This window comes from Mustela lutreola, chromosome 18, assembly GCF_030435805.1.
Source record: "Mustela lutreola isolate mMusLut2 chromosome 18, mMusLut2.pri, whole genome shotgun sequence".
In the NCBI taxonomy this organism is placed as follows: Eukaryota; Metazoa; Chordata; class Mammalia; order Carnivora; family Mustelidae; genus Mustela; species Mustela lutreola.
The window spans coordinates 41366477-41382294 of NC_081307.1; the positions used below are offsets into that span (position 1 = coordinate 41366477).

At 48.8% G+C, this 15818-nt stretch overlaps 1 protein-coding gene across 2 annotated transcripts in view; it reads right to left on the minus strand.

The window, feature by feature from the left end:
* Positions 1-15818, minus strand: part of DLGAP2 (DLG associated protein 2) — a 773688-nt gene that overhangs the window by 330002 nt on the left and 427868 nt on the right. For both annotated transcript variants that reach the window (XM_059156120.1, XM_059156121.1), the window contains one exon: positions 3736-3768. In XM_059156120.1, the coding sequence (XP_059012103.1) occupies positions 3736-3768 (33 nt within the window). The remainder of the gene's footprint in view (positions 1-3735; positions 3769-15818) is intronic.

The window sequence follows — 15818 nt, forward strand, 5'->3', positions numbered from 1 at the left end:
AAGTTGCATTAAAAAAATCAAAAACACAATGCTAATAAATACAGGAAACATTTGCCACTTTTTCCCTCACTCTTGAGTGAGGAAGAGAAAAGGTAGCTGAGGTTCCTTCTGTTTGTAGTGATACACACGAGTCTGCCCCAAATTCGAAGAGCAGTATGCAACTTGTGTCCAGAATGATCAAAGGTAAAACCAAAACCAAACCAAAATAGATTTAAAATGAAAGTCTCTTATCTTGACCTTTTTGTGATTTTTTTGGAACTTGAATTTTGTTTTGCCATCAGAATTTCAACAAATAACACTTCCATATGCTCCCAATATATGTTGATGCCTTCATAAATAGACCATTTCTTCTGAAGTAGTCTAGGCATCTATCACAAAAAGTCTTTCACTCTAAAATCCATCCTAACATTTTTGTAGCATTACTCTTTTGTAGCAAATTTATAATAGCTTATTTTATTCCTTCGTTTTAACTGGGTTAAATCGCATAGATGTAAGACATTGCTATTACATTGTAGGGGATCTCAAACCAGTTTTCCTAAGCCTTCCAGGCACCATCATCTGTCTTCCCACATTAGAAAATCTATTTGCTGGGAGGGCAAATCAAACCATAAAAATGTACACAAATAGGCATATCCATGAACTGACATCTGTGGTTCAACCATAACACGCCCTCTGGTCTACTTAAAAAGCAAGTGCCGTCATGTATCTGCCAATAAAGTTTGAAAAGGTTCATACACTCTTAATTTATTTTCCTGTATTAAATTGATACACGTGAAACCTCCCGAGATCTTTGCAGTGTCAAGATAAACTAGCTAAGTGATCTTGTCACTAGGCAGTATCGTCTGGAAGACAAGAACCACAAAGAACACGATACACACTGAGGCAGTCTCACGCGAAGCCCTGTAGCAAACCATTAGAACAAGAGGCTCTTAGGAGATTGCAAGTGGTTGGTTCTTCTCATCTCCAGGCGGGCAGAGCGCTCTGCTGAGTGCGTCCCCGCCCCTGGCAGGTGAGTCCGTCTGAGCCACAAGGCTTCCCCCTGGAGCCCCGCCCCCTTCAGAGGTACCGTCAATACATTCTTAGGGGGAAGAAAGACACCAACAAGTAGCCACAAACTTCATTAAACATTTTTCTCTCAAAGTCACAGTCATCCAGCTGTCAGAGCCCATGCAAGGTGGAAAGCGTCAGCAAACCCACACACGGAAATCACCGTCTACACGTTTGGTGTGATTACACATTCACGTTCTCTGCAAAACACGCCACACCTCTGCAGGGTCCTCGTTCGGAGCACGCTGAGGTCTCCAGCACCCATAAACTCTGCTCCTCTGCTCGCGGCTGACGGATATCATCATTGGAGACAATGCTAATTATTCAGTCTGTAAGGAAGACCTAGCTCCCTCCAAGAGAACGAGTCATTAAAATGCAAATAGGTGTTTCCCACTTCACTGGTTTAGCAGAGAAAGACTGTTAACAGCTTTCTGACAAGAAGAGAGAAGCTTAATGAGTTGATGCCTTAACCTTGCGGACGGAATGAGCACAAGGCACGGGGAATGAGCACAAGGCACGGGGATCGGAGCCTGCCTAGTGGGCCGGCCTCCGGCTCTGATCCTTTCTGTGCCACGGCCTTTATGAGTTAACTGATGGAAGCTGCTGGAGAAATTACTGAACAAAACAACTGATTTCAGATTCCACTCACTGCACCAGGCAGCTCTCACTTAGACTAATTACTTAAATGATTTAAAAATGTATGAATATGCATGGTAGTGCTTTTCAAAAAATAAAGCCCAGCTGAGACCAAGCCTTCAAATTTTTCCTGCCTTCCTCTTATTTGGAGCAACAACACATGCACATCTGAAAGCCCTGGGCTGGCTGCAGAGCCTCAGAGCGAGGTAGAAAAGCGCCGGCCTGCCAACAGGGCCTCGGCCTCGCCGACCCCCACGGGCCCCTGGGCGTGGACAGCCAGGACAGCTCTCTGCCTGAGTAAAGCGTGCTGTGCACGTCTGCGTCCTGGTCTGCCCCGGAACAAGCAGGGCACTGCTCTTGATCTTCTCTGACCTCTCCCACCTTCGGTGTGGGGCTGATTCTCTGGGATGCGGACGCCGAGCAAGAGCAGGCCGCGGGGGCCGTGCTGGCCACTATCCAGGACAGGCGGACGCAGCCATGACATCTGACAGGGCGGGGCTGGGGGCTCAGGACCTGGGTCGGGGGTGTCCCCGGGGTGGGGGGGCGCAGGCTGCAGCCCTGCCCCTGCGTGGGTGGGGGCCAGTGGCGGGGTCCCACCACGGGTGTGCCTGCAGGAACACACAAACACCTGTCCCTGAGGGAGAACTCCCCAGGTAACACCACCTCGATTCATGCCGCAGCCTCACCGAACCGCACAGGCCATACTGAGTTGTTGGAACCTCATCTGCCCTCTCAGGACAGCGCGGGGCAGCAGACCGTTAAGACCCAGACTCCACGCGACACACACACACTCTGCAGACAGCACACGCTTGTGAACAGGCAGGCGGGAAAGTGGGACGCCATGGGGTTCAAGCACAAGGCAGGGGCTCTGGCATTTCTCCAGGGCCTGAGCGCACTGAAGGCTCCAGCAGAAAGCACATGTGGGCACAGCAGAGACAACTGCACAGGACAGCAGCGCGCGAGGTGCCCCGTCCCGGTGTGTGGCAGACATGGAAGATACCACAACAATAAAGAACAAGATGCCCAATGCCCGGAGGACACACACAGGCCGGAGAACTCCACGGGCACCCCAAACCCTCCGGGTCAGGAGGCTGCTGCAAGCCCTCCCAGTGGCCTCCACTCCCAGACCCTGGGAACCCTGGGGTCTCGGCTCTCCTGCAGCCCGCACGGTGTGAGTTACTGTGCTTTGCCGCGGCCGTACCAATGCACGGTGTGGTCCGCACACGTCACGGTGAGAAGGGCGAGGACTTAGTGACCCACAGTGCAAGCAACAGTGTTTGATGGAATGTCTAGGTCACCCCAATAGTCACCTTCGCTCTCATCTTATGGGTACAGATCTCTGGGGGAATGCGATGACATCTGTGCGGCACGGTGCACACACGAGCCATTCACATCTGGGCATCCTGGGATCCTGGCCTCCAGAGGCCACCAATCCAGCCAGTGGCTTGGACGCCGAAAATCAAAACTCAGAGAAATTCAGAGCCCCCGTTAATGGAGGTTACGTCCCAACCACAGGCCCTCATCTTCCCTACTGTGACTCTGAGAAATAGGACAGATTTTGGGTCTCACTACCCTGGAATATAGTTAAATCATTCAGGAGCTCTACTTCTCACAGCATCTCAGACGCATGGATTCTGAGCTACTGTGCACTGTCTGATGTCACCGAGGACCAGCACAGTTCCTGCTATGTCCCTCAGATTTGCACATTAACAATACAGGATAGCTTTCTGAGGTCTTACTTCATACGAGGTCCATCAGCGCTTTGACTGATATTTTTAAAGCCAAGAAATACATATTTTTAATGTCACCACTTATTACCTGGAACAACCTGATTAAAATTTCTAAATCTAAAACAAAAAGGAAAGGGTGGAATTTGGCTGTGATTCAGTGTTCCTTTAGCAGTGACCCCGTGTTGCCTAGAGCTCACCGCGCACACCACACGGGTGGCTTTACCCATCTTCCATCAAACACCACAAAGACGTGCCCTCGGACCCGCCTACCGCCGTCGCCCCCCAGCGCCCCCGCTGTGCCCACGAGAGGCAGCACACTCACCTTCCGGCTCCCCGCAGAGGGTGCACTGGGACTCTGCAAACAGAAGGAGAGAGAGGCTGTTACTAAGAGGTCCCGGCTGCAGACTGCACCCCAGCAGCTGGAGGGACGGGATGCCAACTGCCACTGTCCACCCAGCCCATGGACACAGCAGCCCTCTGGGTATTGGGCCAGCCAACCCCGCATCTGAGCAAATGTCATTGCAGAGAACCTACCTCAGCAAATATTTCATACATTTTAGTAAATTGACGTTCTCTGTCACAGGCACGTGCACACACTGCACGTTCTCATGGCTGTGTACGGCCCAACACAACCAACTTAGCCGAAATCAATGGTGAATTTTATCACCTAATCTAGTAAATAAACCTTTACTTTGATGACAACTCTGTTCTATCTGCTTTCAGGCACAAACAAGCATGAGCAAAAGGATGATCTTATCCTCCAGTACGAACTGTCCTCGGGACACAGACCCGTCCCTCTGTGTCAGACTCAGCAGGACAGACCGAGGTGTTTGGGGGTCGCAGCACTCACCAACACGTCAGAAAATTACAGCAGTAAACACAAGTGCAATGCCTTCCAAGATACATATTCTTTGTGGAAAAGAAGTCAGACTTTGGGGCCACGTCCGTCACTCTGCGACAACTTGCCCCTGGGGCTCTAGCAGGGGCTAGACACTAGCAGGGGACACTGGCATCCTCCACGTGGGGATGGGAAGCTGAGCGACAAATGGTTCAAGCAGCCCATCAGGTGGCCAGCATCAGGCAGTCAGGGGAACGCCAGCCTCCTCCTCCAAACCCAAGGAGCAGCAACAGGCTCACAGAGGAGACAGCATCTGGACTGAGTCTTGAAGAACAAGTAGGACTTTCAATAGAGAGAAAGACGGGAGGCCAACACCGCAGTCAGAGGACAGGCACGGAAGTGTGCTTGGAGGACAAGCTGGTGGGAGCTGGTGTCCCCTGTGGTGGGGGGAACACATCATGCACAGTTTGGGGGGGGAACCGAAAATTACAGAAGGAGCTCAGACTCACATAAAATCAGGAGCCAAGGATGGTTTCTGAGGAGGACTGGGGAAGTTAGTGCTTCTTTAGTGGGATGGCCTGGTACCCAGGAGGGGCTGGGCAGGGACAGGGAGGGAGCCTGAGCATCTACACTCACCCCGCCCAGCAGGGATATGTGGGTTCGTGGGCAGAGGCAGATGAGGGACAGAGGGGTTTGACGGACGTGGCAGAGAAGGCAGAACTGTCCTTTAAAACAAAGTGGACTTGGAACTCATCTGACTTCTTGGACATCAGCCTGATCATATCAGGGGGTAAATCACTGTGCTGGCCCTTCCCGACAGGCCCCGAGCTCAGTGTCTGCTCCAGCTGTGGAGCTGGACTGACCGGGCCTCTACTCTCTGATGCACAAAAGTGAAGCCCAGGGCTCAACGACTCTGCATTGCAAGTGGGTGAGGCCAGAAAACGGGGACCCATAGGTTCTGAAGAAGAGAGTGTGACTGGGTGCATGGGAGCTTGCGTCCTCTGACACCGTGCCAGAGCTCAGTCCAGGGAGCACACAGACACGGTCCAGGATGGAGGCGGGGGTGCGGTGATGGGGGGCAGTGGACACAGCACCAAACAAGGGTGCAACCCTGCAACGTCCATGGCTGGCATCCGTCATCAAAGCGCAGGTAAGCCACCAGCACATACCACCTCCAACTGAGGGTCTACAGGAAACAAAAATGAGGGTCTTTCACTTGGGGACACAGCGACATCCCAGGAGCTCACTCCAATGCCCAAGGCCCCTGTGCTGCTCTGGGTTTCAGAAGATACAGCACTGTCCACCCTCTGCATGGTCACTATGCGTACGATGCAGAGTGCATTCCAGGCAGTGGTGGGAACCCCTCGTCACCCCCTCTGTGGATGTCGCCACTGTGGCTGTCAGCATTAAGGGATCTGTCTGAGGCCACACGATGGCAGCGTCCCGAGCCCTGGCTCTCCTCAGAGTGACAGCATAGAGCAGAAACGGAACTGCTCCCAGGGACTCCGGGAGGCATGTGTGTCTACGGGGAAGAAAGAGGTGACAGCTCAGGTCTCCCCAGTGGACCACAGAACTGGGGAAGGAGACTTGGGGAGGGGCAGCCATGACTTTAGAGTCTCGCACTTAGGAGAGCCAGATTACCTGTCAGCTCACCTCAGCCAAGACCACCGTCCACCCCTGCCCCTACATGGGACCAGAACCCAACACCAGGCTGCTGGAGCAGGAGGTAAATCAGAAACGGGCTTTTACCACTCGTTGTGAAGGGCTAACCTAAATTTGCACCAGAACGGACCCACAGACACAGGATTCTCTGAACGTCCAATCCCCACCGCAGGCGGGATATGGTCAGAATCACCCACCAGGTTCAAAGCACAGTGACACCTAGAGCACAGGAATTAAAACCTTTGGTCAACTCAAAATCTGTGGGTCAGAGGGCACCAGGAGTCTGGGGAAAGGTGTCCCTTTGGCCACCGGCATGTTAACTTCTCTAGAGTCCAGGTCTTGTGCAAATGTCATTTCTGAGTCCACCATTAATGGCTCCAGGCCTTATCCTTAAGTTATTTCCAGCAAGATCACAGCTGAGAAACCAACATTCCCTGCGTTCTAAGTGAGTCACCTTGCACTTCCCTTAAGTCCATTGGAGCCTCCCGCCCCAGGCTGCAGGACGATCAGGGAAGAGTGAGGTTCTCCCATTGTCTACAGCACGTGCGTCCTTGGGGAGCATCCTTGGGGAGCCCAACTCCGCCATGAGGTGAGTGACCCCCAGGAGCACCCAAACTCTACCTGCTTGAGTCTGGAGTGCAGAAGGAGGGAAGGTTTCAGGGTGAGGGAACCCACCCCCCGGCACACAGAGGACTGCTGGGTCAAAGCTAGTCCCAGTTTGCTGGGATCGCAGACACGGCCATCAGAAGACGCTCCACGCTGCAGGTTAGCAGCTCGCCCCGCGCGGGAGGCTGAGGGCCTGGTGAGGTCGGGCTGGCTATGCTGCGGGCTTCTTCCCGGTGGCCATGAGCCGAGGCTCCGGAGGCGCTTTCCCTTCTGGACCTTCCTCCCCTTCCACCCTCACCCACCAGGCTGGGAACGAGTGAAGGACAGTGAGTGTGATGCAGCACGGGGCCCAGGGCTGGGCTGGGCTCCACAAGGGCAGTTAGGGTCCATGCCCGTCGTGCTCTAGAACCGCGGCCATCCTTGCCACCTTCATGCCCTCCATCATGCCAGGCTCGCTCCCACCCATGGACCCCGTGACAAGGAGAGGAGCATCCGTGGCCCTGGCCTGACAGCATCTGATTGACAACAGACTGTCTTCCCTAAACAACATCCATAATAAAACAGTCTGGATGCAGACTGGAGTAAAACTTGATCTATTGTGAATTCATCATCACCAGCATGGAGTCTCGTGCAAGTTAGGAGAAGACTCTACTAATTTATGCTAATTGACATGAGACAGAGAATTCTGCCGGGTGATTTTACGTGCACATAATCTGTACTTGAACCAGACGCAGCCTGGCAAGAACAGGCTTGTTCCCCAAGCTCCAGACGTGAGCAGTGACAGCCTAGTCCACCCTTCCCTTGGCAGAAGGTGTTACCCTGCTTTCCTCGGTCCAAGAAGAGGGCACGTCTATGTCTCTGGTATGAATCCAGAGGCACTGTATCTGGGGTGGACCCTGTGGATCGCTGCAGGTGTTTTTAGAGGGGGCTTGGGCCAGGGTGGGAAGCAGGCGCACGTGCAGTGACTCTCCCACCCGAAGGCGCGTGGGCCCCGTGACACCCCCACGCTGACTCCCACCTCTGTGACTGCCAGGGCTGCAGGATGCGACATGGAAACCATCCTCTGCCCCCGGGAGCCCACTGAGGGGGTGGCTGACATGCATCCAGCTGCTCAGGCTGGCGGCCAGGCTCCTGGCATGGCCAACTGCAAGATCCCTGGGAGTAGGACCCACTTTGCAGAGCCCATGGAGGTGAGGAATATCGGCGCGGATTCTGCAGAGTCAGCCTGGCTCCGGTGCCAGCCGGCGGCCCAGCCCAGGCCGCGTTCAGTGGGGGCTGGGCTGAGCAGACAGACAAGGGGACAGCAGGCCCAGATCTGCCGCAGGGAGGCTGGGGGATCCGCAGACTAGGCAGCCTGGTGCTGGGCTGCCGGGCCAACCAGACTCACTGGCTGCACCTTCCACCTCCCACTGGGGCCATGACTAACAGGGCCAAGGTCACGCTCTGATGGCTGTCCTTCCAGTCTCAAAGCAGCAGGGGGCTTCCCGGCACTCAGCACGGAGAAACGCTCCACTCGGGGAGCCAGCCTGGGCAGAATGTAAAGCCATCCTCTGAATGGGGGCTGGGGGCGGCCAGACCTGCGGACGCCACAAAACCAGGGCGCCCTCGTGACTGTGAACACTTCCCAAAACAACAAGGAGCATGACAATGGGGACCCTCCCCACAGATCCCCAGGAACAAGGCATGTGCTCGCCCACACACTTGCTGGGATAGGGAAACGTGACACTACGATTTCACAGACACATGATAACGTGATGGTAGTGACCAGGGCTTGACTCAGCAGCTCAAATAACCTGACTGTACATCGACTGAACTCAGTCATCACGAGGTCATACTATGGACTCCTGCGGGCTAAAATGGAAAAATCTCCAACATTCAAAAAAAAAAAAAGAGGAAAGCCATCCATGGGCTTCTCAATTCTATTTTTGGAAGTGTATTTTTTTTTTTAAAGATTTTTTATTTTATTTATTTGTCATAGAGAAGCGAGAGCAAGCACAGGCAGACAGAGTGGCAGGCAGAGGGAGAAGCAGGCTCCCCGCCAAGCAAGGAGCCCGATGCGGGACTTGATCCCAGGATGCTGGGATCATGACCCGAGCCGAAGGCAGCCACTTAACCCACTGAGCCACCCAGGCGCCCTGGAAGTGTATTCTTTACTATCTGTCTAACACATACTCCTCCAGAGAGCCCACTGTGCTCCGCGACATGCACTGGCCATACAAGGCTAGGATAGCAAAGCCTACAATGACCCACGGTGGCTTTTCATCAGAGGTTATTTCTAGGGAGATACCGCAATGGGAGGGGACACATGGGTCAGAGACAAGGGGTATCCAATGAAGCTGTCGGGGAACATATGCCCACTTTTAATGTGAAAAGCTTTTTAAAAATGCAAACAGTTTAAGTGAAAGGGAAAACATATTTCTGGCCCAAAGTAAGTCCCAGGTAATATTCCCTACTATTACCTGCTAATATTATCCCTCTCCGAGTTCGCCCGCGTTCGCCCGAGTTCGCCCGCGTTCGCCCGAGTTCGCCCGCGTTCCCCGCGTTCCCCGCGTTCCGTGCCCGCATCAACGGCGCGCTCACTGGCCCGCAGGAGCAGCGGGGCCGAGCCCTCGGGCGGACCGGCCGGTCGGCGCGCAGTCGCGGAGACCCTGATCCGCACGCGCAGGACGCGACCGAGACCGAGTGCGAGCGCGTCCCGCGCGTCCCGCCGCCGACGCGGACCAGAGCCCGTCACCTGCGCGGCGGGAACCGCGCCGCCAGGACCGCGGAGACCGACCCGCTCGGGCGCCCGCACACCCGGCAGGACACGGACGGGACGAGCAGCGACCGCAGACACGAAACGGACCGCTTTCTGGAGGCGCACGCGCAGACGGGGCCAGGCGACCTTGGCGAGGACAGGCCGCGGGGCGGGCGGCTCCACGGAAGGACGCCGCGCCCCAGACTCGCCGCGTGCGGCCCGCGGGGTCGCGGAAGGACCGGGCGTCCGAGCGCGCAGGCATGCAGCGGGGCCGCGGCAGCCGGAGCCGACGGGCGAGCGCTGCGCCCGGGGTCACCTTACACCGCGACCTGCGGCGGCCCCACGCGACCCGGGGACCCGCCTCCCTCCTCCGGGAACAGCCGGGCGGGAGCGCGGCAGGGACCGGCGGGGTCTGCAGACGCCACACGGGCCGCGCCGGAGACAGAGGCGCCGGGTCACAGCCGGGTCACAGCCGGAGCCGGCCGGAGACCGGGGAGACCGGAGGGACTGACGGCGCATCCCCGAGGCCGCACTGAGGAGCGGCCTGAGCTCTCAGCTCCGCCGGCGGAGACCGCGGGGCCGCCATCTTCGTTCCCGTCCTCCGGACTCTACGGAAAGCGCGCAGGGAACAAAAGCCCCGAGCGCGAACGGAGCAGGTGACGTAGCCCCGCCCCCGGCATGGGCGGCGCAGTTCCGTCTCCCGCAAAGACACGTGAGAATCCCGGCAACAGCGCCTCCTGCAGGAGATCGGCCAGACAGTCCGGCCGGACCCAGCTCGCGGATCAGGAACAGAGGAGCTCCGGGGGGAAAGCAGCGCATGGAATTCATGGCTCTCTCCGCAATTCTTTACTCTTGCAAGTTAAAGTAAATTTTGCTAATTTTATTTTTTTCTTATGCTACTGTTTTTAACTTTTGCTCTTTCCTCTTTTAACGTTTTTTAACTAGTTTATCTTAACAATATCTTTCTAAAAAAATCTTCTTAAACCTTCATTATTATCCTCATATTTTTATCCTTCATTATATCTAACTTTATTTTGTATACATATTGGGTTTTTTCTTCTAAAAAACTTTGGGATATAATTTCTGCTAATAGATCAAAATATTCCTTAAATCTAGCCTCCAGCCTGAGCAAATCCTTTCCACTTTCTTTTTCCAACCAACTTATCTTATCAATTCCTTCTTTAGTTTTTTAAATTATCATCATTACAATCATATTCCATCCCATCATCATGTTTACACTTAATTTTGTGTGTGTGTGTATATATATAAATATATATAAACAATAATTTACATATAAATATATATAAATTATATATACTTTTGGATATATATATGTGTATGTATGTATGTATGTGTATATATATATATATATTTTTTTTTCTTTCTTTAAATTTTAGGGAGGTAATTTTTTCTAAAACACCAAAATATACCCAAAATCAAGTGGGTAGCTCTCTTCTATTCACCAGTATATATATATACACACACATACATACATACATATTTTTTAATTTTTAAAATTTCTTTTTACCCCTTTTCTTCTCACCCTGATTTGGGATCTCTTCTGATTTGGCTGGAGTACATTTTTCTGCAGTCTTTGCCACCCGTTTATTATTTTATTCTCTTGTTTATATATACTTATCTGGATAAAATGACAAGGCAGAAAAACTCACCACAAAAAAAGAATAAGAGGCAGTACTGAAGGCTAGGGCCCTAATCAATACAGACATTGGTAATATGTCAGATTTAGAGTTCACAAGGATGATTCTCAAGATGCTAGCTGGGCTTGAAAAGGCATGAAAGGTATTAGAGAAACCCTGTCTGGAGAAATAAAAGCCCTTTCTGGAGAAATAAAAGAACTGAAATCTAACCAAGCTGAAATCAAAAAAAGCTATTAATGAGGTGCAATAAAAAATGGAGGCTCTTACTGTTAGGATAAATGGGGCAGAAGAGAGAATTGGTGATATCAAAGACCAAATGAGGAGAATGAAGAAGCTGAGCAAAAGAGAAACAAACAACTACTGGACCATGAGGGGAGAATTTGAAAGATAAGTGGTACCATAAGATGAAACAATATCAGAATTGGGATCCCAGAAGAAAAAGAAAGAGAGGGGGGGCAGAAGGTATGTTGGAGCAAATTATAGAAGAGACTATGCCTAATATGGCAAATGAAACAAGCATCAAAATCCAGAAGGCACACAGAACACCCCTCAAAATCAATAAAAACAGGGCATGGATTGCATGGAGCACTGGGTGTGGTGCAAAAACAATGAATACTGTTACACTGAAAAGAAATTAAATAAATAAATAAATAAGTCACACCCCGTCATCTAATAGTAAAACTTATAAGTCTTAGTGACAAAGAAAGTCCTGAAAGCAGCTTGAGACAAGAAGTCTGTAACATACAATGGTAAAAATATTAGACTGACAGCAGACTTATCCACAGAGACCTTGCAGGCCAGGAAAAACTAGTATGAGATCTTTAGAGCACTAAATGAGAAAAACACGCAGCCAAGAATACTATATCGAGATAGTCTATCATTGAAGGAATGATATCATTGAAGGAAGGACAGACAGAAATGTTCCAGGATAAAGAAAAAAAAACAAAACAAAACTAAACTAAAAGAATTTGTAAACATCAAATCAGCCCTACAGGAAATATTGAAAGGAGTCCTCTAAGCAAAGAGAGAGCCTAAAAGTAGTAAACCAGAAAGGAACAGAGACAATATACAGTAACAGTCACCTTACAGGCAATACAATGGCACTAAAAATTTATCTTCCCTATCTCTCAATAGTTTCCCTGAATGTAAATGGGCTAAATGCCCCAATCAAAAGACACAGGGAATCAGAATGGATTTAAAAAAAAAAAAACATCAATAAGCTGTCTACAAGAAACTCATTTTAGACCCAAAGACACCTCCAGATTTAAAGTGAGGGGGTAGAAAACAATTTACCATGCTAATGGATATCAAAAGAAAACTGGGGTGGCGATCCTTATATCAGATACATTAGATTTTAAGCCAAAGACTATAATAAGAGATAAGGGAAGACACTATGTCATACTTAAAGGGTCTGCCCAACAGGAAGATCTAACAATTTTAAATATCTATGCCCCTAACATGGGAGCAGCCAACTATATAAACCAATTAATAATAAAATCAAAGACACATATCAACAATAATACAATAATAATTGGGGACTTTACACCCTCATCACTGAAATGGACAGATCATCCAAACAAAAGATCAACAAGGGGGCTGCCTGGGTGGCTCAGTGGGTTAAGCCTCTGCCTTCAGCTCAGGTCATGATCTCGGGGTCCTGGGATCAAGTCCCGCATCCGACTCTCTGCTAGGCAGGGAGCCTGCTCCTTTCTCTCTCTCTACTTGTGATCTCTCTCTGTCAAATAAATAAAATCTTTTTAAAAAATCAACAAGGAAATAAAAGCTTTAAATGACACACTGGACCAGATGGACATCACAGATATATTCAGAACATTCCATTCCAAAGCAACAGAATACATATCATATTCTTCTCTAGTGCACATGGACATTCTCCAGAATAGATCACATCCTGGGCCACAAATCAGGTCTCACCTGGTACCAAAAGATTGGGATCATTCCCTGCATATTTTCAGACCACAATGCTCTGAAGCTAGAACTCAATCACAAGAGGAAAGCTGGAAAGAACTCAAATACAGGGAGGCTAAAGAGCATCCTACTAAGGAATGAATGGGTCAACCAGGAAATTATAGAAGAATTTTAAATATTCATGGAAACAAATGATAATGAAAACATAACTGTTAAAAATCAGTGAGACACAGCAAAGTCAGTCCTGAGAGGAAAGTATATAGTAATACAAGCCTTTCCCAAGAAACAAAAACAGTCTCAAATACACAACCTAACCCTACACCTACAGGAGCTGGAGAAAGAACAGCAAAGAAAGTCTAAACACAGCAGGAGAGGAGAAAAAATAAAGAGCAGATATGAATGAAATAGAAACCAGAAGAACAGCAGAACAAATCAATGAAACTAGGATCTGGTGCTTTGATAGGATTAATAATATTGATAAACCCCTGGTCAGACTTATCAAAAAGAAAAGAGAAAGGACCCAAATGAATAAAATCATGAATGAAAGAGGAGAGATCACAACCAACACCAAAGAAATACAAACAATTACAAGAACATATGAGCAACGTTACACCAGCAAATAAGACAATCTTGAAGAAATGGATGCATTCCTAGAGATCTGTAAACTACCAGAACTGAACCAGGAAGAAATAGAAACTCTGAACAGACCCATAACCACTAGGGAGATTGAAGCAGTCATCAAAAATCTCCCAACAAACAAGAGCCCCGGGCCAGATGGCTTCCCAAGGAAATTCTACCAAACATTTAAAGAAGAATTAATACCTATTCTCCTGAAACTGTTCCAAAAAAATAGAAATGGAAGGAAATTTTCCAAACTCATTTAATGAGGCCAGCATTACCTTATCCCAAAACCAAAGACCCCACCAAAAAGGAGAATTACAGACCAATATCCTTGATGAACATGGATGCGAAAATTCTCACCAAAATACTAGCCAATAGGATCCAACAGTACCTTAAAAGGATTATTCACCATGACCAAGTGGGATTTATCCTAGAGCTGCAAGTTTGGTTCAACATCCACAAATCAATCCATGTGATATAACACATTAATAAAAGAAAGAACAAGAACCATATGATACCCTCAATAGATGCTGGAAAAGCATTTGAAAAAGTATAGCATCCTTTCTTGATCAAAACTCTGCAAAATATAGGGATAGAGGGCACATACCTCAATATTATCAAAGCCATCTCTGAAAAACCCACAACAAACATCATTCTCAATGGAGAAAAACTGACAGCTTTTCCACTAAGGTCAGGAACATGGCAGGGATGTCCACTATCACCACTGCTATTCAACATAGTACTAGAAGTCCTGGCCTTGGCGTTAAGACAACAAAAAGAAATTAAAGGCATCCAAATCAGCAAAGAAGAAGTCAAACTATCATTCTTTGCTGATGATATGATACTATATGTCGAAAACCCGAAAGACTCCACTCCAAAACTGCTAGAACTTGTACAGGAATTCAGTAAAGTGTCAGGATATAAAATCAATGCACAGAAATCAGTTTCATTTCTATACACCAACAACAAGAGAGAAGAAAGAGAAATTAAGGAGTTGATCCCATTTACAGTTGTACCCCAAACCGTAAGATACCTAGGAATAAACCTAACCAAAGAGGCAAAGGATCTGAACTCAGAAAACTATAAAGTACTCATGAAAGAAATTGAGACAGACACAAAGAAATGGAAAAATATTCCATCCTCATGGATTGGACGGACAAATATTGTGAAAATATCTACATCATCTAAAGCAATCTACACTTTAATGCAATCCCTATCAAAATACCAACAATTTTCTTCAAAGAAATGGAACAAATAATCCTAAAATTTATATGGAAACAGAAAAGACCCTGAATAGCCAGAGGAATTGAAAAAGAAAGCCAAAGTTGGTGGCAACACAATTCCAGACTTCAAGCTCTATTACAAAGCTGTCATTATCAAGACAGTATGGTCCTGGCACAAAAACAGACACATAGATCAATGGAACTGAATAGAGAGCCCAGAAATAGACTCTCAACTCTATGGTCAACTAATCTTTGAGAAAGCAGGAAAGAATGTCCATTGGAAAAATGTCCCTTCAACAAATGGTGTTGGGAACACAGGACAGCCACAAGAATAAAACAGGATCATTTCCTTATAACTTGCTCCTTAAATTCAAAATGGATGAAAGACCTTAATGTGAGGAATCCATCAAAATCCTTGAGGAGAACACAGGCAGCAACCTCTTCAACCTTAACGGCCACAACTTCTTCTTAGAAACATCGCCAAAGGCAAGGGAAGCAAGGACAAAAATGAACTATTGGGACTTCATCAAGATCAAAAGCTTTTGCACAGCAAAGGAAACAGTCAACAAAACCAAAAGAAAACTGACAGAATGGGAGAAGATATTTGCAAATGACATATCAGATAAAGGACTAGTATCCAAAATCTATAAAGAACTTAGCAAACTCAACACCCAAAGAACAAATAATCCAATCAAGAAATGGGCAGAGGACATGAACAGACATTTCTGCGAAGAAGACATCCAGATGGCCAACGGACACATGAAAAGGTGCTCCACATTACTCGGCATCAGGGAAATACAGATCAAAACCACAATGAGATCCCACCTCACACCAGTCAGAATGGCTAATATTAACAACTCAGGAACCGACAGATGCTGGCGAGGATGTGGAGAAAGGGGAACCCTCCTACACTGTTGGTGGGAATGCACTTGTGCAGCCACTCTGGAAAACAGAATGGTGGTTCCTCAAAAAGTCAAAAATAGAGCTACCCTACAACCCAGCAATCACACTACTGGGTATTTAACCTAAAGATACAAATGTAGTGATCTGAAGGGGCACGTGCACCCGAATATTTATAGCAGCAATGTCCACAACAGCCAAACTATGGAAAGAAGCTAGATGTCCATCAACAGA